We start from the raw sequence: 21,609 nt of genomic DNA, 5'->3' as shown, positions 1-21,609 counted from the left end.
CGTCGCAGGTCATGATCCCGGGGTCCTGGGATCGAGCCCCCATCACGTAAGCTGCCGCTTATGGTTCACAAAAAAAGTAAGAAATACTTTTTTCAGATAAGAGGATAGTCACTGCTAAAACAAGCATTCACCCTCCAGGCTGGGAGCCTACCTTGGCGCCCCTGGGTAATCAGCTGTGTTCAGCTGCAGTTGGCCTTGGCACATTCTAGTGTTGTTGGCTGGGGAGTGACTGACTGGTGTCTCTTTTGACACCAGGATGATATTGCTGAGATTTCCATTTTTTATGTAGTTTCTTACCAAAGATAGTTCTTAAAATTGCTTTCTGGTTTCCCTAGGCTGAGAAAGTTATTTCCCTTCTATTTCTGCTCCTCTAATATTCAGTTTGCTATTTTGCATTGTCTTCACTTCAGAAGTAATCCTCCATCTTCAACTCCATAAATAAATGAAAACCAAGTCACACAGTTGGAAATCAAGTTTTGTTTTTATATGAACAGAAGTAGACCATCTAGAAATATTTCAGTTTATTTAAATTGTTAAGTAGAATATGAAACCGAATTTGTAGCTAGTACCAGAGAATGGACTTAACTGTTTGGTGTTTAATGAGAACAGCTTCTACACAGGATCCCAAGAGACTTACAGAAAAAGGGGCAAAGCCCTAATATTAAGCAAATAAAACTCATGTTTCAAACAGGTTATACAAAAATTGATTTATACTCCATTTCCCTTTTTTTTTGATATTTAGAAAGTGCAGATTTAACAAAAGGTAGCCATATCCTTTCTATGTACAATGCCGATTATAATTATGCAAACAAAACTGTCAGTCTTTTACCCAAAAATCCCAGTGTTTAGCTCTCAAACCTTAAGTCACTGAATTGAATAAGGATTAAAGAGGGTTAAAAATAAAAAAGCTATTGCCACATTCCAGATGAAGGAAAGCAACACATACATTAAAATTAATCTAACAATAGTAGGTTTAACCTATAACTTTTCGAGAAGCTTAACATCATTTCATTATTATTTTTAGTGGAAAATTAGGGATTATTTGGCAATGCTGCTTTTACTAGTAAACAATGATAAAGTCAAGTGAAGGAAAAACCTAAGAACAACCAGTGAGGCATATAAAACTGTTTTTAGGGCACTATCTGAAAAATTCATGGATGTTTACAGCAGATACGTCCCTATGCTGTTGACGTGAGCCAAGAGGGCATTAAAATGCTATCCACGACACAAGAGAGACTTTTCAATGGAAGCTGCTGTCCTAAACTCAGCCTCTGCTAGAAATGAATCATGCTATTCACAATTATTTCAACAAAGGTATCATCTTAGGATGCTAGCAGCATTGCAAACTTAACTTACCCTATCCTGATGATAAGCAATGAAGCAAAACTAGAAAAATGAAGTGAAAAAAGGACAGGGTTAGAGATAGCTGGAGATCTTATCTGTACATGAAAAGCCTTTTGTTGTCCTTTTCCCAAATCCATGGTAATACACATTTTCCAAAGGGATGTGAAGACAGGACTTAAAATTAATAATATTCTAAAGTATTTCTAATCTTAAGGTAAAGACAACTTAACACTGAAAAAGTGTTCTTCAAAGGCCAAATCTCAGTATATTTGGCAAACATGTTAATAAATTTCACTCCTCCTTCCCACCATTTAAAACAAAACCAAAACCAAAAACAACCAAACCTTTACTGGGCTACCAAACTGCGAGAGGAGTTGCCAGAATGGAGACTCAAACTTCGGTTACAAGATTTATTCTAGGAAAGTGAATAGGCTATACACCTAATTAGAAAGACAAACCACAACACCCTCCAAACACTAGTGCATGCAATTAACTCTTCCATTTCATAAACTCAGTGGATAGAAAGGGAACAAAGAGGGAAGGAGAAGAGGAGCATGAAGTAAGAGAGCGAATGGAGGAATCCGGGGCAGAAGTTTTAGGAGAGAGAAAATGAGGGGGAAGACATTTGATAGTAGTAGGCAGTTAGAATTTATCTTTCAGTTTACTTATCAAGGTAAATCAGTACTTTATGTTAAACTTGAAAAACCTACTAGTTTGCCCCTTTCATTTTTAAATAACTCATACCATTGGGTGGTGGGGGAAGGAGAAGCAAATAAAGCAGCATGCAGGAAGACAGACACAAGGAAAAAGTGGCCAAAGAGAAGAACTGGTGGCAGGAATAGTTTTAAATATCAAGGCCACTTAAAATAAGACTCAGCAAACCAAAGCTATCATTTCTGCATTACCCTTTGTCCTCAATTAACTACTTTGAAAATTACAGCCAAGCAAACCACAAACATTTTAATGGTTTATGTTTGGATGATATGTATGTCTCCTGCACATGCTTCCACCAAAACAAACAAACAAAAGGAAAAACCAAAAAAGTTCCTTTCCACATAAGGCACAGGACAAAATTAATCCCATTTACATATTCAAGGCGAAATGAGTGTTTTCCTGGCTTTTGTTTCTTTTGCTATCACATGTCTATAGATTATAGGGACTCAAGCACATTATCCATGACAGAAAATTCCACTGTTGTACAAAATAAAATTGTTAATTCTAACTTTTATTCTCATACAATTTGCAGAATAGAGTTGAAATGATTGCTATAGGTTTTAATGTTGATAAGAACTGGACTATAATACAACTGAAATGCAGTGGTGAGCTGAGCAAGTACATTTAAAAATGAAGTCACAGACATGATTTTTCTATACATTTTCTTGTTTGAAGAAAATTATAAAGTCAGCAAGCAGTCACAGATGAAAGAACAAATAAAACAGGTGGATTGGATAGTTAAGATGAGGAACAAAAATATCTGTTTAGAGTTAAAAATGGACAGAGTGGTTTATTTTGCAGCAAGAGGAGAAAACAGGGTGGTGGATGGCAACTGACGGAACATGAGGACGCTCAGCAACATTTGCTCTTCCAGCCTGTCACGCCGCCTCCACTGCTGATATCTACATTTTCACTGTTGGGCTCTTTTACAGGGGTCTGGAACAAACACACAAGGAAAGTAACCCATGAAAAACATTGCCATGGAGAAATCACGATTCAAAAGAAATATTCTCATAAAGGTAACAAAATGTAACTCAAGTCACACGAGATAAGGTTTTCTCTCCCATGCACAGTAAAGATTTGGCAGCTTTGTTTTCGATCTACATTTTACCTGCTTATGCCAAGCTGTGAAATGTCTAGAGGCCTCTAGGCATCCCTTTAATAAAGCTTCCAATATCTTTTCTGCTCTCGTTTGCACAGAGGTTTGCTAATAACTCTTAGCTCTGACCTCTGAGTATCTAGTATTTAAGAAGCATTATCGAGCATCTGTATAAAACCAATGTTGGGTCAAGTCTAACCTCAGAGAAGTGAAACAGCCCTTTCTGTATAGTTACTTGCTTTTTGAAACTGAAGTTTGTAATGCTCTACCATAGATTTAAAAAGGCAAGCTCAAAAATGATATGCTAACATTAAGTGGAAGAAAAAGGGTAGGGCAGAATGCCAAGTTGTGTAATTCATGTTAAAAATGGATATAGAAAAAAATCAAAAGGAGGGACACCAAATGTTAACAGTAGAAAACCCTTAGGTGGTGGGTTTATGAGTGATTTTATTTTCTTCTATGAATAATCCTGTATTTCCCCAATAACCTAAATATTACTTTTAAAATCAAAAGAATATATTTTCAATGGATAGCCTATACGGTATGTATGAAAGGAACATTTTTTTTTTTTTTTGAAACTGCTTACATATAGTAAAGTATACAAATCTTAATTGTGCTTGATGGATTTTTAGTATATAAAGTAAAGCTATCAGATCAAAACATAGACTATAATACCCCCAGAAGGCTCCCATGTCCCTTCCAGCCAGTACTACCCTCCTAAAGGTAACCAGTACTCTCATTTCTGTCACCAGAAATTAATTTTTTTTTCTGTTCTTGACATTCAAATACCTGGAACCACGTTTTATGTATTCTTTTATGTATGATACCCTTTACTTAGTATCAGTCTGTGAAATTTATCCAGGCTATTGTGTTAACAGTAGGTCATCATGAATGAAATTTTAAAAGCTAGGATGTAACTGGGAACATATTCTCGCATGGAAACAAGAAAAAGTCATGTAGCCCAAGAGAAGCCCTACTTAACTCATACGGAGGTGAAATTTCGACTTGCACTTTGAGCTCACCTACCTACTCTCCACTGCCTTATGGGATTCTTCTCCTCATTGTATGTTAAAGCTACAAGTTTTGCATTAAAAAAATCTTTGCGTTTTCCTGAACAACCAACTTTATTCCTATTGCAGATCTTGAGAAAAATGACAGAAGAAGAGAAAGAGCCCCTCAGTACCTATCTCACAGCAAAAGAATATGGTTACACAGGAAATATTCTTTCTCTGGTAACTTCCAGGTGTGGGTCAGTTAAAAGTACATGGATGTTTAAAAAAAAAACCCAGGGAGGTCACTATATTCATTCATTTAACACCTCACAGTCTGTCCTTTTACAATTTAACTTAGATCCTTGAAAGAGACTCTCTGGGGGCGCCTGGGTGGCTCAGTTGGTTAAGCAACTGCCTTCAGCTCAGGTCATGATCCTGGAGTCCCGGGATCGAGTCCCACATCGGGCTCCCTGCTCAGCTGGGGGTCTGCTTCTCCCTCTGACCCTCTTCCCTCTCGTGCTCTCTGTCTCTCATTCTCTCTCTCTCAAATAAATAAATAAAATCTTTAAAAAAAAAAAAAAAAAAGAAAGAGACTCTCTGAAAAAAGGAATTATCCCATGCAGAGTAAAACATTTTAAAGCCAGAAGTATTAATCAAGTTTATTAAATACAACTTTAAGCTATTCCTAGCCAAGAATAAGAAAAGGGCCAATAACTAAAAAAGTGAGCAAAGGAGTAAAACAAGTTTACAGGAAAGGAAATATAAAAGTGATTCTTAAAACTATCTTTAAAAATGCTCACCATACTCATAAGAGAGCTGCAAATTAAACCTACTTTTTTTTTTTTTAACCTGTCAGGTTGGGAAAGATCTAAAAGTCTTACAATCCATTATGTGGGCCAGAGTGTGAGGAAACAGGCTAGTAGGAGTGGGTACAACCCTCATGCCAGCACATGGCAACATGTATCAGAATTATAAAAATGTACATATATGCTCTTTGGCCACTTCTAGGAATCTGTCCTTCATATACTTGCACATAATCATATGCTTGCAAAATGATTTAAATATAAGATTATTCACTGCAATACAATTTATGAGATCATAAGGCTGAAAATCACCTGCATGTCCCTCACTGAGAAAACCTGTTCAATTATGACATATCCAAACGAGTAGCATTCAATTATTTAAAGAGTGGGATTATTTTACTTATTTTAAGTGCCAAACAGAGTACAGCATGTTGCCTTATCTGTTTTAAAAGGGGGGGGGGGGGGGGGGAATAAAAATATATATTCGTATTTACTCATATATTAATAATTAAGAGGTTAATTACATTGGTTACCTGTGGGGGAGGAATGAGGAGTTGGGAGAATGCAGTGGGAAACTTCTCTGCACTTGCACTCTCTTTATTTTAAATGTTTGAACCATGAGAATGAATTACCTATTCAAATAATTAAGTTAAAAATGTTTTAAATTGCTTTCATTCTAAAGTTAATTTTTCTTTTACTAACTCTGGAGAGAAATCATGGCACAGAGAGCTGCTAGTTAGGAAGCACTCCTGTATTTCCCACACGTCAATGTAAAGCATGTTTATGTTTGATGTTTTAACTCCTAACTTTACCACATCAAAAAGCATATGTATGTGTATGAGAAAAAAATGGGACCTCACATTGGGGCGTGCCTACATGGGGAAGACTCCAGACTGAGATCTTTATTGGTGTACCCATAATTTTTAACCTTTAATATAACAAGGAAGATCTATCATACTGGGACACAGGTTGTAAGACTACATAAGCATTATTTTTTTTTAAAAAATGCCAAGATTAGTGAGAAAATCAAGGGATACAGTATGGGCAGAAAAAAATCAAAAACATGGAGAAAACCAAAAAATCCAGAAAGAGAAAGAACACAAGAGACAAGAGTATTTCAACAAGTGTTATGGTAAATTCTGTGGGTACCGAATAATTTTTCACTGTGACCTACGAAACTCTGAAATGCAAAGTATTCCACTAATTAAAAGAGGATTTTTCTATTCCTGTTATTTCCTTCATTTAATTAAAAATATGAACATTTTTCCTTGTCCATCTAGTACTTTATTTTTCTATTCTTCTATTTTTATTTCTCACAGGAATATTTTCAAATATAAAAATTCCTCAAGGAATTCACGGCGTTTTACCTTTACATACTGTGAAAGAATATTTTAAAAATTTTAAGTTGTTTTTATAACTTTAAAAAGATACATTAAATTTTCTAAACAAAACTATATAAACGTAAGAGTCATTGTGTAATTCTGTTCTGTGTCTCCTTCCCCTTACCACCGTCACCCACTTGGAATACTCGCTACTATTGAAGTTTGGTATAGATCCTTCCAGATCTTTATTTGCTAAACATAACCAAACATATGTGTGCACATGCATACGCATGTGTGTTTGGTATCATACGTAATTTTTAAAAATAAGATCGTACTACATGTATTATATCCTAACTTGCTTTTTATTACTCGATATATTATAGATACCAGGCAGAGGTGGAAGGACACAACTTTTATAGTCACTGTGAATAGCAATATAACTGACCGACTTTTTTCTGGTTTGAACACACAATTATAGTTAACGGATAACTACATTTCACTATAAAAAATTAAGCTGTTTGATTTCTCCCAAATTTCACTCAATTTATATTTGAGATGCCATCTCTATTACAGCTTATGTTTTATAGATATATATACTTTTTAATTTGGGGATTGGGTTTTGAAAAAATACTGTCATTTCAATCATAAACATAGAAAGGTTACCAGAAGCAATTACATTTTCTCCTATACAATGCCTGCTTCTCCTTTAGGAGTTATATCAGATTTTTTCTGTTTTTATGTGCATTTAAATGTATCATACAGATTGAACGGACAACTCAGGACTCATAACCAAATCTGCATACTATAGTCATTTGAGGAATCCTATAAGAATCAGATTTCCCAATTTTGCTACAAGTTACTCATTGGTAAGTATGGGGATTCACAAATTAAACCCAGAAAACTAACCCTGAAGTAAAATGAATTCCCTGGGATCATATTTCAGCAATTTTTAAAATATTACAGATTGAAATGATTGGCTAAATGAAATACAGGGATGGATTTATTCACTATATCATATACACACGCTCTTTACTGGCACACCTTAGAAGTGACTATATAGTTGGAAGAAAGTGATTCTGTAGCAGTAACTATTACCTTAAATTTTAAGAAATTATCTATGGAAATGCAAAGAATGTGTAAGAGAAGTGAGTCCAAAAGTAGACAGAAGAACCATAAGACCACAGACCAGACAAAAAGCTGAAAAAAGGAGCATGACACTGGGGACTTGAGAGTCAGTGCGGGAGCTCAGAAGAGTGTTACCGCGACCAGACGCTACAGATGCCTAATGGCTCACTGTTCCCCCAGGTCCTACTTCACTTTAGAGGGTTAGATACTGGTGATAGGTAAACATTTAGGAACAATACCACCAAAATCTAATTTCTGTATGTTAATCCAGTACTTCAAAAAAGAACTGTGACACTGGGCACCTTGGGAAGTAAAAATAGGATCTTACCTTTCGAAGGATATCTTCAGCTAATGTGAGGAAAGCCTTTTCGATGTTTATATTTGCTTTTGCACTAGTCTCAAAAAATCTAATACCATGCTCCCTTGCAATCTAAAATAGAAGCAAAATGTCATCACAAAATTATCAAGCATAGAGTGCCAACTGTTGACTTCAGCACCCTGTAGGAAATAATATTATTCTAAAGGAAGCAGTCCCTACTAGGTTATATAAAGCAAAGTACTTCAATGGGTCACGATTCAAATGGTCAAGTTCTTTCAAAAATAAATAAGTAAACAAAAATAATAATAAAAGAATCCTCTCCTCACTTCATGAGTTTACTTCAAATACTCTGAGGTACTTAAAGTCTTAAGTTAAAAAACTGAGGATCACTGATTTGTATTTTTCCCTCTTTGTAGTTTAAATACAGTTGAAAATACTACTACCAAAGGTTTGATTCTCCCACACCTGTTAGATATACACTGAAAAAATTCATTCAAATGATAAACTGTTTCCCACAGCATTTATAAAACAATGTGAATAGTTCAGCACAGTCCATTACCACTACCAAATGCAATACCATCTTCACAAAGAAAGGGCAGCATATTAGTTTCATTCATAGCTTTTTACCTGTTCTCCTTTTCCTTTAGGTACAACTCTTTTATCATCCATATCACATTTGTTTCCTAGTAACATCCTTTCCACATCTTCATTGGCATGCTACAATGGAATGAAGATTTAATTTACATAATACCATGACTTATAGCTTAATATTCTCTAAAGATGACTTTATTTTTCTCAATTTTCAGTGTCATTTTAATAATCTGAAGTTTTAAAGCAATCACCCTGAAATCACCCCATGCTAAAAGCCTACACAAATTCGTAAATTACTTAGAAAAGGAAACATAATTCCTAAGACATGACGCTGTCAAATATTATTTTACCCCAACAGGAGGCTGTCTAGTTTCTAGATATATTCTCACCAAAACTGAAGATACAGGCAAAAGATCTGAAATGAAATCTCTTATGCATAATCTCAATCCAAGCTGGATCATGATTTTAGATAATGAGTATTACCCTGTAGAAGCCTTAATTAAAAATTCTACAGAGCTCTTAAAATCTCAAAAAGCTACACTGCTAGGGCACAAGGAGATCCCATGCAGAAAAATCAGTTAAAAACAAATGTTTGCTCCACTGAAATCCTAACAATACCATTTGCACAAATAGAAAAATCCATCCCTGAAATTCATATGTAACCTTGAGGGACTCTGAACAGCCAAAATGATCTTGAAAAAGAAGTACAAAGCTGGAAAATTCATACTTACTCCCTGATTTCAAAACTTACTACAAAGCTACAATAATCAAGAGTGTGCTACTGGCATAAAGATATGTACGTGAATAAACAGGATACAGAGCCAAGAAATAATCCCTTGCATGCATGATCAAATCGTGCATGCATGATTTTCAACAAGAGTGCCAAGACCATTCAATGGAACAGTCTTTTCAAAAAATGGTCTTGGGCATACCAGATCTCAAAATGCGAAAGAATGAAGTTGGACCCTTAACTTACACCATATACAAAAATGAACTCAGAGTGGATCAAAGGCCTAAATGTAAGACCTAAAACTATAAAATTCAGGGGACGCCTGGATGGCTCAGTCATTGGGCGTCTGCCTTCGGCCCGGGTCATGGCCCCTGCATCGGGCTCCCTGCTCAGCGGGAAGCCTGCTTCTCCCTCTCCCACTCTCCCTGCTTGTGTTCCCTCTCTCGCTGTCTCTCTCTCTGTCAAATAAATAAATAAAATCTAAAAAAAAAAAAAAAAAAAAACTATAAAATTCAGAAAGAAAATATAGGAGAAAAATTTTATGACATTGGATTTGGCAATGGTGTCTTAGATATGACACCAAAAGTATAGGCAACAAAAGAAAAAATAGGCAAATTATACTTCATCAAAATTAAAAACTTTTATGTGTCAAAGGTCACTATCAGAGTGAAAAGACAACCATCCCCTGGAGTAAGAAAAATATTTGCAAATCATCTATCTTTGGCCCAACACTCCTTTCCCTGAATGTATCTACAGTCAAGGTAGTTAAGTTCTCTAGATAACGAAAGCACTTTGAGATTTGTCTTAAATTTGAATCGATTACATTCTTTCCACCAACCCTATCCTTTTCTGGGTAACTTTTACTCATTTCTTCAGATCTCAGCTTAAATGTCATTCCTCGTATCAAAGCCTGTTTGACTATTCTGGGTCCTAGGCCTGCACACCATATGAATTTTAAGATCAGCCTGTCAATTTCTGCCAACCCCCCACCCGACCCCCCAAGACAGCAGCTGGAATTTTGATAGGATTACACCGAGTCTGCACATCACTTTGGCTAGTGCTGCCATCTTAACAGTGTGAAATCTTCCAATTCATAAACATGGGTGCCTTTCCAATTACATGGATCTTTAATTTCTTTTAACATTTTATGGTTATCAGTATGTAAGTTTGTACATCTTTGGTTAAATTTTTCCTAACTAGTTTTTCTTCTTTTTGATGCTACTGTAAATGGAATTATATTCTTAATTTCATTTTTGGATTATTCACTGCTAGGGTATAGAAATACAATTGATTTTTGTATACTGATCTTGTATCCTCCAAGCTTACTGAACTTGTTCATCCATTCTAACAGTTTTATTTTTTGGTGTATGTTCCTTGGGATTTTTTTTTCTTTCTTTCTTCCTTTCTTTCCCTTCCTTCCTTCCCTCCTTCCTTTCCTTTTTTTTTAAAGATCTATTTATTTGATGGGGTGCCTGGGTGGCTCAGTCAGTTAAGCATCTGCCTTCGGCTCAGGTCATAATCCCAGGGTCCTCGGATCAAGCCCCACATTGGGGTCCCTGATCAGTAGGGAACCTGCTTCTCCCTCTCTCTCTGCCTGCTACTCCCCCCTGCTTATGCTCTGTCTTAAAAAAAAAAAAAAAAGATTTTATTTGAGTGAGAGAGGGAGAGAGGGAGCACACAAGCAGGGGGAGGGATGGGGGGTGGGGGAAAGCCGGATCCCCACGGAGCAGGAAGCCCAATGTGGGGCTCGATCCCAGGACCCTGTGATCATGACCTGAACCATAGGCAGAGGCTTAACTGACTGAGCCACCCAGGCACCCCTCCTTAGGATTTTCTATATACAAAATCTCATTATTTACATATACAGTTTTCCCTCCCAATATGGGTTTCCCCCTTTTCTTCTCTCCCTAACTGCCTTGGCTAGAACCTCCACTACAATTCTGAACAGTACTGGCATACTTCTCATTTTCTTGATTGTAAGGACAGGTACGCTGTTAGCTGTGGGATTTTCACAGATGTCCTTTACTAGGCTAAGGATGTTCTATTTCTAGTTTTCTGAGTGTTTTTATCATGAAAGGGTGTTGGATTTTGTCAATTTTTTTTCTGTGTCTGTTGGCATAATCATATGGTTTTTGTCTTTTATCAATACGGTGTATTACACGGGGCACTTGGGTGGCTCAGTCAGTTAAGTGTCTGCCTTCAGTTCAGGTCATGATCCCAGGGTTCTGGGATCAAGGCCCGCGTCGGGCTCCCTGCTCAGCAGGGAACCTGCTTCTCTCACTTTCTCTGTCTGCTGCTCTGCCTGCTTGTGCTCATGCGCGCTCTCTGTCAGATAAATAAATAAATAAAATCTTTAATTAAAAAAAAAAAAAAGATGGTGTATTACAGGGACACCTGGGTGGCTCAGTCAGTTAAGTGTCTGCCTTTGGCTTAGGTTGTGATCTTGGGGTTCTGGGATCGAGCCCCAAGTCGGGCTCCCTGCTCAGCAAGGAGTCTGCTTCTCCCTCTCCCTCTGCCCCTCCCCACTGCTCATTCCCGCTCTCTCTCTCAAATAAATAAAACCTTAAAAAAATAAAATAAAATAAAAAGACAGTGTATCAGACTGATTTGACTTCTTATATTGAACCACCCTTGCATTCCTAGGTAAATTCCTCTTGACCATGATATATAATCCTTTTAAAATGTTGCTGGATCAATTCAGCTTTTTTTCAGTTAAAGCTTTAATTTCTACAACAAAGTGAAAATTAGGCAACACCAATCTCTTATATGTCAGAAAAACAGATTTTCTTTTTAATGGCTGAGTTTTATGTATCTTAATTCTCATGTTGGGAAACTGAAGCCATCCGGCCTACGAAGTGCATAAGGCTATAATATAAATAAAAAAACGTATTTGGCCTTGGTGCCCTGGCACAGAACTCCTAATTTCCTGAGTGACAGAGTGTCTTCTGTTGTTCTTAACAGGGCCCTTTCTACCTACCTAAGTTTATGCTAATGAACTAGGGCAGAGGGGTGGCCTACAGAGCTTCACAATGGAAGCTGGTCACTAGAGGAACCAAACATATGAATAAAGAATTGGAACTTTCAAGGGGCACCTGGGTGGCTCAGTCCATTAAGGGTCTAAGGGTCTGCCTTCAGCTCAGGTCATGATCTCCAGGTCCTAGGATCAAGCCCAGCATCAGGCTCCTTGCTCAGCGGGGAGTCTGCTTCTCCCTCCCCCTGCTCATGCTCTCTCTCTCTCCCTCCTCGCAAATAAAAAATAAAAATAAGAAGATTTGGAACTTTCAGCCACTCCCCTACGTCCCATGAGGTGAAGGGGGCTAGAGATTAAGTTTAATCACCAGAGGCCAATGATTTAACTAACCATACCTATGCAGTAAAACCTGAATCAAAATTCTGAAACAATTAAGTGAGGGGACCTCTTCCAGGTTGGTGGTGAACACATCAAAATGCCCAGAGGGTGGCATGTCCAGAGATGGCATGGAAGCTCTCTGTTCCCCAACCCCCATACCTTGCCTGTACATCTCTTCCATTTAGCTGTTCCTGCACTGTATACTTTATAATAAAATTATAAATGTTAAATAAAAACACTTTCCTGAAGTCTAGGAGTCATTCTAGCCAACTATTGAACCCGAAAGTGGCTCCTGGGAACCCCCAAATGTGTAGCCAAATCAGACAGAAGTATGGGTGGCTGAGGGGACCTAGGACTTAACATTTGAAGGAAGGGTAGTCCTTAAACTTGGAGAATCTGACTAAGGCTGGGCAGTTAGCGTCAGAATAGGACTGAATTGTAGGATATCCAGTTCACGTCACAGATTTTGGAAAGCTGTTGGAAAAACAATGCACAGTCTCTTTATCAATTGCTCCTACTATACGTGCTACTTGGCTAAATCATAAAATAAAGGCTAAGAAAATCCAAAATGGAGCCTTTTTTGTTTAAAAAATCTGTGTATTGTTGGGGCGCCTGGGTGGCTCAGTCGTTAAGCGTCTGCCTTCGGCTCAGGTCGTGATCCTGGGGCCCTGGGATCAAGCCCCGCATTAGGATCCCTGCTCAGTGGGAAGTCTGTTTCTCCCTCTCCCACTCCCCCTGCTTGTGTTCCCTCTCTGTGTCTCTCTCTGTCAAATAAATAAATAAAATCTTAAAAAAAAAAAATCTGTGTATCATTAACTGATTATTAAATACTAACAGGCATCTCTTTGAAGATTTTTTTAAAAAGATTTTATTTATTTGACAGAGAGAGAGAGAAAGAGAGAGGGAGTAAAAGCAGGCAGAGTGAGAGGGAGAAGCAGGCTTCCCGCTGAGCAGGGAGCCCAATGCGGGGCTCGATCCCAGGATCCCGGGATCATGACCTGAGCCGAAGGGAGACACTTAACCAACTGAGCCACCCAGGCACCCCTTCTCTTTGAAGATTTATTGCAGCAATGGAAAAGTTAGTAATGAGTTGTCAGGATTGCTACCATTGAGATATCATTATCATGAGTCTAATACTGGCTTAACACTTGGTCTTGTAGCCAAAAGTGCTTTAAGGAGTTAGCCTTAAGGAAATCCAAAGCCCAGCAGGCTGCAATAAGACATGAAAAATAATTTCAACAAGAAGCTACCTATATTGCAGAACAGAAACAAACTGGCTTTGACACATATTTTACCTTATAAAAACGGACATCTTCACATGCAATGATATGGCACTATTTTCTTGGTTAGGTTTTTACCGCATTACTACTCTGTATCTTTCAAAATGTCTAGAAATGATCTGACGTTTCTGTTGTTTTAAATTACTACTGAAAAATTTAGTAATTCATTCATTCAATAAAAATTCACTGAGAAAGAATTCATTTAGGGGCGCCTGGGTGGCTCAGTCGTTAAGCATCTGCCTTCGGCTCAGGTCATGATCCCAGGGTCCTGGGATCAAGTCCCACATTGGGCCCCTGCTCCGCGGGAAATCTGCTTCTTCCTCTCCCTCTGCCCCTGCTTGTGTTTAGAGAGAGGTGTGTAAAACCACTGGTAGCTTCTACATGGGACCATCTTATAAGATGGCTGTATATAAAGTTTTTTGGGTAAGTTAGTAATTGCCTTGGATGGGGTTCTAGATAGACTTACCCAAATATTTAAGGGAAAGGTAGATAAAATATAACATTAACCTTTAAGAAGTAGAAATAACTCAATAATAATAATAGTACATTATATCCTAAACATAATTTAGAATTATTCTTAACTAAACACAAAAAATGGTCTTTATAAAGGGTTTATACAATTTCTAGGTCTTACCTCATCTATGTTTCTAAGCCATTTGCTGATGTTTTCAAAACTTTTACCATTGGTGATGTCATATACTAGCATGATACCCATTGCCCCTCTGTAGTAGGAGGTTGTGATGGTGTGAAATCGTTCCTGGCCTGCCGTATCCCTGAAATAAACAGCAATAATCTGTATTGAGCATTTTGATATTATGACATTCGAGATAAAGGGCAAAACAGTAGAATGGTTTGGTAAGATTAACATTAAATCCACTATACGCTACAAAGCAAAACAGTACCACCACTCATTTAATTCTTAAATGGAAAATAATTATGGTTTATTCATAAGAATATATATGTGTGTGTGCGTGCGTGTGTGTGTGTGTGTGTGTGTGTGTGTGTGTAACTTTCTTTAGTCAAAGGAAATTCATGACCTACCTATAGTGGATGAAAATCTGGAAGGGAAACCCACAGAAAAATGACACATAAAACTCTTTTAAGTTATTTTAAAAGGAACACCAGCAAGTGTGATAAAAACTCCTGAAATTCCATTTTATTCAGTGATCTAGTTCCATAACATAACACAAAAGCATGTGGAATGTTTAGAACATTAAAGGATTAAACCATAGCACAGCCACATTTACCTTTAGGATCATTTACAAAATGCTGTAAAGATAACCTCATTTTTAAGTAACAAGATGGAAATATGTAAATAGTATTTTTCAATTCCTTCATGCCAAAGATCCGAGACATGTATTTTGCTCCTGTAATTTCCCCCTCGTTTGCATCACCAATTTCTTCCTTTTATGGATCATTCTCATCAGCATACATACATGTTTCAGTATCCCCTTTTCTAAAAAAGCAAAATTAAAACAAAAAACCCCACTCTCAACCCTACACCCCTCCAACTAACATCACATTTCTCTGTTCCCCTCCCCAGCAAACTTTTTTTTTAACTTTTATTTTAAAATAATTATAGTCTCACAGGAAGTTACAAAAATAGGACAAAGAAGTCTTGTGTATCCTTTACCCAGTTCTCCCCAATGGTAATATCTTACACCATAGTACAAAAGCAAAACGAGGAAATTTACATTGGTACAATCAAAAGACCTTATTTAAAGTCTACTTTTCTTTTTTAACATACACTCGTGTGTGTGTGTGGGCACACATGCATGCATGTATGTAGTTCTCTGCAATTTTATCAGATGTATAGATTTGTGTTGTCACCACCACAAACACTGACAGAAAACTGCTGCATCACCCCTCTATCTCCTTTAGTCCCTACATCCTGGCCAATAATGTGTTGTCCATATCTATGATTTTGTCATTTCCAGAATGCTATATAAATGGAATCATGCTATATACAACCTTTCGAAATGGTCATCTTACACTTTTCACCATGATCTCCTTGAGATCCATCCAAGTTGTTGCATGTAACACTAGTCTGTTCCATTTTACTGCTGAATAGTATTCCATTGTATGGACATACCACAATTTGTTTAATTACTCACCCGTGGAAGGACATTGGGTTGTTTCCAGTTTTTGGCCATTACAAATAAAGCTGCTATGAATAATTATGTACAAGTTCCTGTGTGTACATAAGTTTTCATTTCTTCGGGATGAATACCCAGGAATGTTACTGCTAAGCCATATGATATGTTTACATTTATAAGAAACTACGAAACTTTTCTAGAGTGGCTGTACCACTTTACATTCCAACTAGCAAGGTAACAGATCCAGTTTCCCCGCATCCATTAGCATTTGGTGTTGTCACTATTTTTTATTTTAATCTAATAAATAAGGCATGTAGTGATATCATCATTTAAATTTGTATTTCTCTATGGCTAATGATGGTGAACATTTTTTCATGGAATTATTTGCCATCCATATATCCTCTCTGGTGAAATGGCTGTTCTTTTCTGTCCATTTTCTAATTGGACTGTTTGCCGTCTTTTTTTTTTTTTTTTTTTTTTTTAAACACTGCTACATGCTGAGAGTTTTGTACCTAGTTTTTTAATTTCTTGACAGGGTCTTTTGTGGAGTGAAAGTTTTAAATACTGAAATCCAAATTACTGATTTTTAAAGAATCTTTTATGGATCACGGTTTTAGTGTTATACCTAAGAACTCTTCACCTAGTCTTAGGTCCCAAAGATTTTCTATGTTTTCTTCTAAAAGTCCATGGTTTTATATTTTATATTTAAACTGATGATACAGGGGCACCTGGGTGGCTCAGTTGGTTAAGCATCTGCCTTCGGCTCAGGTCATGATCCCAGGGTCTTGGGATCGAGCCCCACGTCGGGCGCCTTGCTCAGCGCGAAGCCCGCTATTCCCTCTCCCTCTGCCCGCCGCTCCCCCTGCTTGTGCTTTCTCTGTCCAGATAGATAGATAGATAGATAGATAGATAGATAGATAGATGATAAATTTTGAGTTAATTTTTGTACATGTGTGAATTTTTAGAGGTTCATGTTTTTACTTATGGATGTCCAACTACTCTAGCACCATTTGTTGAAAATGTTGAGGAAATAGCCTTTCTTCACTGAATTGCTTTTGCACCTGTGACAAAAAAAATCAATCAACCATGACCCAGTCTATTTCTGGGTTTTTCTTTTTGTTCCAATGACCTATGTGTCTATGCCTCCCCAAATGCCATACTGTCTTGATTACTGTAGCTAAATAAAGTCTTAAAACCAGATAGATTCCTCCCACTTATTTTTGCCAGAGTTGTTTTAGCTGATCTAGCATTTGCATATAAGTTGTTGTTGTTTTTATGTGGGCTCCATGCCTGGTGTGGAGCCCGGTGTGGGGCTTGAACTCACAATCCTCATATCAAGACCCAGCTGAGATCAAGAGTCAGATGCCTAACTGAGACACCCAGGCAACCCTCCATATAAATTTTAAAACCAGTTTGTCTATATCTACAAAAAAATCTCCCCAGCAAACTTCTTTAAAGAGTTCTCTAATTTCTGTCTTCCCAAGTTCATTTCTCAACCAATTCTAATATGACTACTGCTACTACTATTCTACCAAACTGCTCTTCTTCAAAGGGTCTCCAAAAACCTCTGCTAGCTAAATCCAGGATTTAGTTCCTTTTTATATATTTTAATCATTCATCAGGATGCCATAAAATTGACCACATTCTCTTCTCGAAATATTTTATTCTCATGGCTTTTCTGACACCACATGTTTCTGCTCTTAGTTCTACGGCACTAACTGCTCATTCTCAGTAGCTTTTGCTGGCATTCTAACATTCAGAGATATAGGGGCTGACATTCTCTATATAGCAGCCAGAGTGATCTTCTTTAAATATGTGTCTGAGCATACGATTTTTGCTTAAAACTTCCAATAGCTTCAATGGGGAAAGAGTAAGTTTTTCAACAAATGGTGCTAAAACAACTGGTTATCTCCATGCAAAAGAATGAAGTTGGACCCCTACCTCATACCATATATAAAAATTAATTCGGGGCACCTGGGTGGCTCGGTCGTTAAGCATCTGCCTTCGGCTCAGGTCATGAAGGATCGAGCCCCGCATCGGGCTCCCTGCTCAGTGGGAAGCCTGCTTCTCACTTTCCCACTCCCCCTGCTTGTGTTCCCTCTCTCACTGTGTCTCTCTCTGTCAAAGAAATAAATAAAATCTTAAAAATTCATTCAAAACAGATCTAAGACCTGAATATAAGAGCTAAAACTATAAAACTCTTAGAAGAAAATATGAGAAGGATGTTCAACATCATTAGTCATTAGGGAACTGTTAATCAAAATCACTTCATACACCCTAGGATGGCTATAATCAAAAAAGCAAACAATAAAGGATATAGAGAAATTGGAACCCTCATACCTTGTTGGTATAAATGTAAACTGATGCTGCCACTGTGGAAAATAGTCTGGCAGTTCCTCAAAATGTTAAACATACAGCTACCATATGATCCTGCAATTCTACTTCTTGGTATATAACCAAGAGAAATGAAAACATATGCCCACACAAAGACTCACACATGAATGTTCATAACAACATTATTCATAATAGCCAAAAAGCAGAAACAACCTAAATGTCCATCAACTGATGAATGGATAAATAAAATGTGGTATAGTCATATAATGGAATATTATTCAGCGATAAAACAGACTGAAGTACTGGTATCTGCTACAACATGAGTGAGCCTTGATAACATTATGTTAAGTGAGAGAAATCAGACAGAAAAGATCAAATAATGTATGATTCCATTTATATGAAATGTCCAGAATAGGAAAATCTACATAGGCAGAAAGTATATTAGTGGCTGCCCTGGCTAAGGGGTTTGGTCAGGATGGGGAGCGGCTGCTAAAGAGCACAGTTTCAAAAAAAAGAGCATGGAGTTTCTTTTGGGGAATATAAACATGTTCTAAAATTGCGATAATTGTGAATATATATACCTTGTAAATACACTAAAAAATTAGTTTTATACTTAAATGGGTGAATTATGGTATATGAATTATGTCTCATCTCAATAAAGTCATCACAAAACAAACACCAAGGATTACTAGGCTTAAAAAACACAATTTCCGGGGAGGAGGATGGGGGGATGGGTTAGCCTGGTGATGGGTATTAAAGAGGGCACGTTCTGCATGGAGCACTGGGTGTTATACGCAAACAATGAATCATGGAACACTACATCAAAAACTAATGATGTAATGTATGGTGATTAACATAACATAAAAAAAAAATTTCCAATTCATTATAACCAGAACCAATTCCAAAATCCTTATGTTGAGGTTTACAAGTGTTACAGGACTTGTTATTTTCTCCAGCCCCCCAAATTTTGAGGCATTCCTTTCCCTGACAACTAGAGTCATGTGTTGTGCGTTGTTGTTTTTTTGATGTCCCAAAATTCACAAGCTTGTTTTCGCTTGACAGCCTCTACACTAGCTGTTCCTACAGTCTGCCTATACATGACTGGCTCCTCATGTTCACATTTTAACCATCACCTTAACAATGAAGCCTTCTCTGACCACCCAATTTAAATAGTCATCCAGTCTCTCTTCATTCTGTATCCCTGCTTAACTTCTCTGTGTAACACTTATTACAGATTTATTTACTGTTTGTCTCCCACGCCCTCTAAAATTAAAGTTCCATCAGAGATCTGTCTTGTTCATTGCAGAATCCATTCTATCTACAAGGCGAATAAGCATTCAAATGTTAATGAGTCAGTATTTCAGAATATTACCTTGCAGATTCTGTATTATTTTACATATCAAGCTGCTCCAATTCAGTTACATGACCCTTAAAAATGTATTTTAAAAATAATGCTTATATGCCTAAAAATATATGTAGCCAGAAATAAGAGAACTACCAGTACATCAATATTCCTTACATTCAATCCTGGTGTACAATTACCATGTTCATACATCTGCCCTCTATCCGTCTGTTCATACATCTGCCCTCCATCCATCTATCCATCAATTCAAATAGTGTGCTAGGCATATACAAGAACACACACAGAACATGGGTTTGGAGTCAGATCCAAGTTTATCCTCAGATTCCAATCCTTCCAGGTGGGTGACCTTAAAGGTATGTAATCTCTCTGAATCTTTGTTTTTTCATTCACAGCTAGAAGAAATAACTAAAGTAAAATTCCGTAATTTATTTGTGTGTTATAAATAAGCCGAAAGCAATCTGTAGTATAAAAATATGCAAAGATGCGATAACGTCATTTTGAGATTCAAAATTTGTTTTCAATTTGTCCTAAGTCAAAAAACCATCTCTGCAGATGCTCTTTCAAGTTGGTAGCTGTCTGTGTTTAAGCTGTACTCAAAGCTGCTGTTTCACAAGGAAATCCCTGGCTTTGCCTAAAGCCTATTTCAGAATAAATGTAAAATAAAATGATTTTTTATTTAGCCAAGATGATCTGGCTGGATTTTTCAACTTTTGTAAGAGAATTTCAGCCCTGTCACTTGCCCATCTCATCTCAAAGTATATGGATCTGCCCTTTAAAATAATGTAAAATCCCATTTATTCATTCTGCAAGTATTTATTGAACAAATAGTACATGCCAGACACTATTCTAGGCACCGGAGAGAAAGCTGTAAACAGAAAAAAACTCCTGCCTTAATCAAGTTTTATATCCTACTGGGGGTAGACGACAACCAAATAAATCATAATTTCTAAACTATACATCTTCAGAGGGTGAAAAGTACCAAGAACACAAGAAGTTAAAGAAACTAGGGGCTGATGTTGCAAGCAAGGAAAATTTTAAACAGGGTGGTGAGGGAAGGCCTCAATGAGAAGAGAAAGGGAGTAAGGAAGTATCTGGGGGTAACAATGTTCCAAGAAGAGGGAAGTATAAAGTATAAAAGTATAAAGTATAAAAACAAGTATAAAGGTCCTGACCCATGGTTGAGGAATAATAAGGTGGTCAGTAGGATTTCAGCTTTTCCTCTGAGTGAAATCAGAAGTCTGTTGAAGGGTTTTACAAAAAGAAGTAACTTAGCCTGGGTTTAAAAAGCATCATTCTATTTACTGTGTTGAAAATGGGTGTGTGTGGAGAAGCAGAGTTAGGAGGTAATGCAATACCAAAAACTGCCAACAGAACTGTCATTTAAGAAAAACCATCTAAGTGAGCGCCTGGGTGGCTCAGTTGGTTAAGCATCTGCCTTCGGCTCAGGTCATGATCCCAGGGACCTAGGATCGAGTCCCAAATCGGACTCCCTGCTCAGCGGGAGTCTGCTTCTCCCTCTGACCCTCCCCCCTTCTCAAGCTCTCTCTAATAAATAAATAAATCTTTAAAAAAAAAAAAACAAACATGTAAGAGACAGGCTATCAGTTCTTCCAGATTGTATCCTTAAATCAAGTTAGATCAGTAAAGGCTACACACACAGGCACACATACATATTTCTATCTGTATATTTATTTACATTCTTAGACCACAATTTTTATATCATTACCTTTAGTATATTAATTTATTAAAAATCACAAGAAGGAGCTTTATGAAAATGTATTCTGTATTTGTGATGATCTGTTTTCTCCCCCATTCTTTACATTATTTTTGAAAAGAGTAATGTAATCTACTGTGGGTAGCCCTCCTTCTTGGTTCTTTTTTACCTTGGCCCCCAAAGAAATTTCTAGGTAAGTTTTACAAATTAAGCATAGCAAATAAGTTGTCCTTCAGAGATAGTGTATTTACATCTTCCATTTTCCTCAATTCCAAATTCTTGTTCTATCTTTTATTAATCTTCTCTATTTAGTCACAAGGTACCTATAATCACATGTAATTTATGATTTCATGAAAGAACAACAAAAATTTTGTCTCATCACAGTTGAAATAGTTTAGTTCTTTTCTAAATTGGTAAAAAGTATAAATCAACTA

General features: G+C 37.1%; 1 protein-coding gene across 1 annotated transcript in view; it reads right to left on the bottom strand.

The window, feature by feature from the left end:
- Positions 1–506: 506 nt before the first annotated feature.
- RAB10 (RAB10, member RAS oncogene family) overlaps positions 507–21,609 on the bottom strand; it is an 87,233-nt gene continuing 66,130 nt past the window's right edge. The window contains exons 3-6 of the mRNA XM_032391477.1: positions 14,303–14,441; positions 8,346–8,435; positions 7,728–7,829; positions 507–2,994 (exon numbers count right to left, since the gene is read on the bottom strand). Of these exons, the coding sequence (XP_032247368.1) occupies positions 2,911–2,994; positions 7,728–7,829; positions 8,346–8,435; positions 14,303–14,441 (415 nt within the window). The 3' untranslated portion in view covers positions 507–2,910. The remainder of the gene's footprint in view (positions 2,995–7,727; positions 7,830–8,345; positions 8,436–14,302; positions 14,442–21,609) is intronic.

Source organism: Phoca vitulina, unplaced genomic scaffold, assembly GCF_004348235.1.
Source record: "Phoca vitulina isolate PV1807 unplaced genomic scaffold, GSC_HSeal_1.0 scaffold63, whole genome shotgun sequence".
Lineage (NCBI taxonomy): Eukaryota > Metazoa > Chordata > Mammalia > Carnivora > Phocidae > Phoca > Phoca vitulina.
This window is presented reverse-complemented; position numbering and strand designations above follow the sequence as displayed.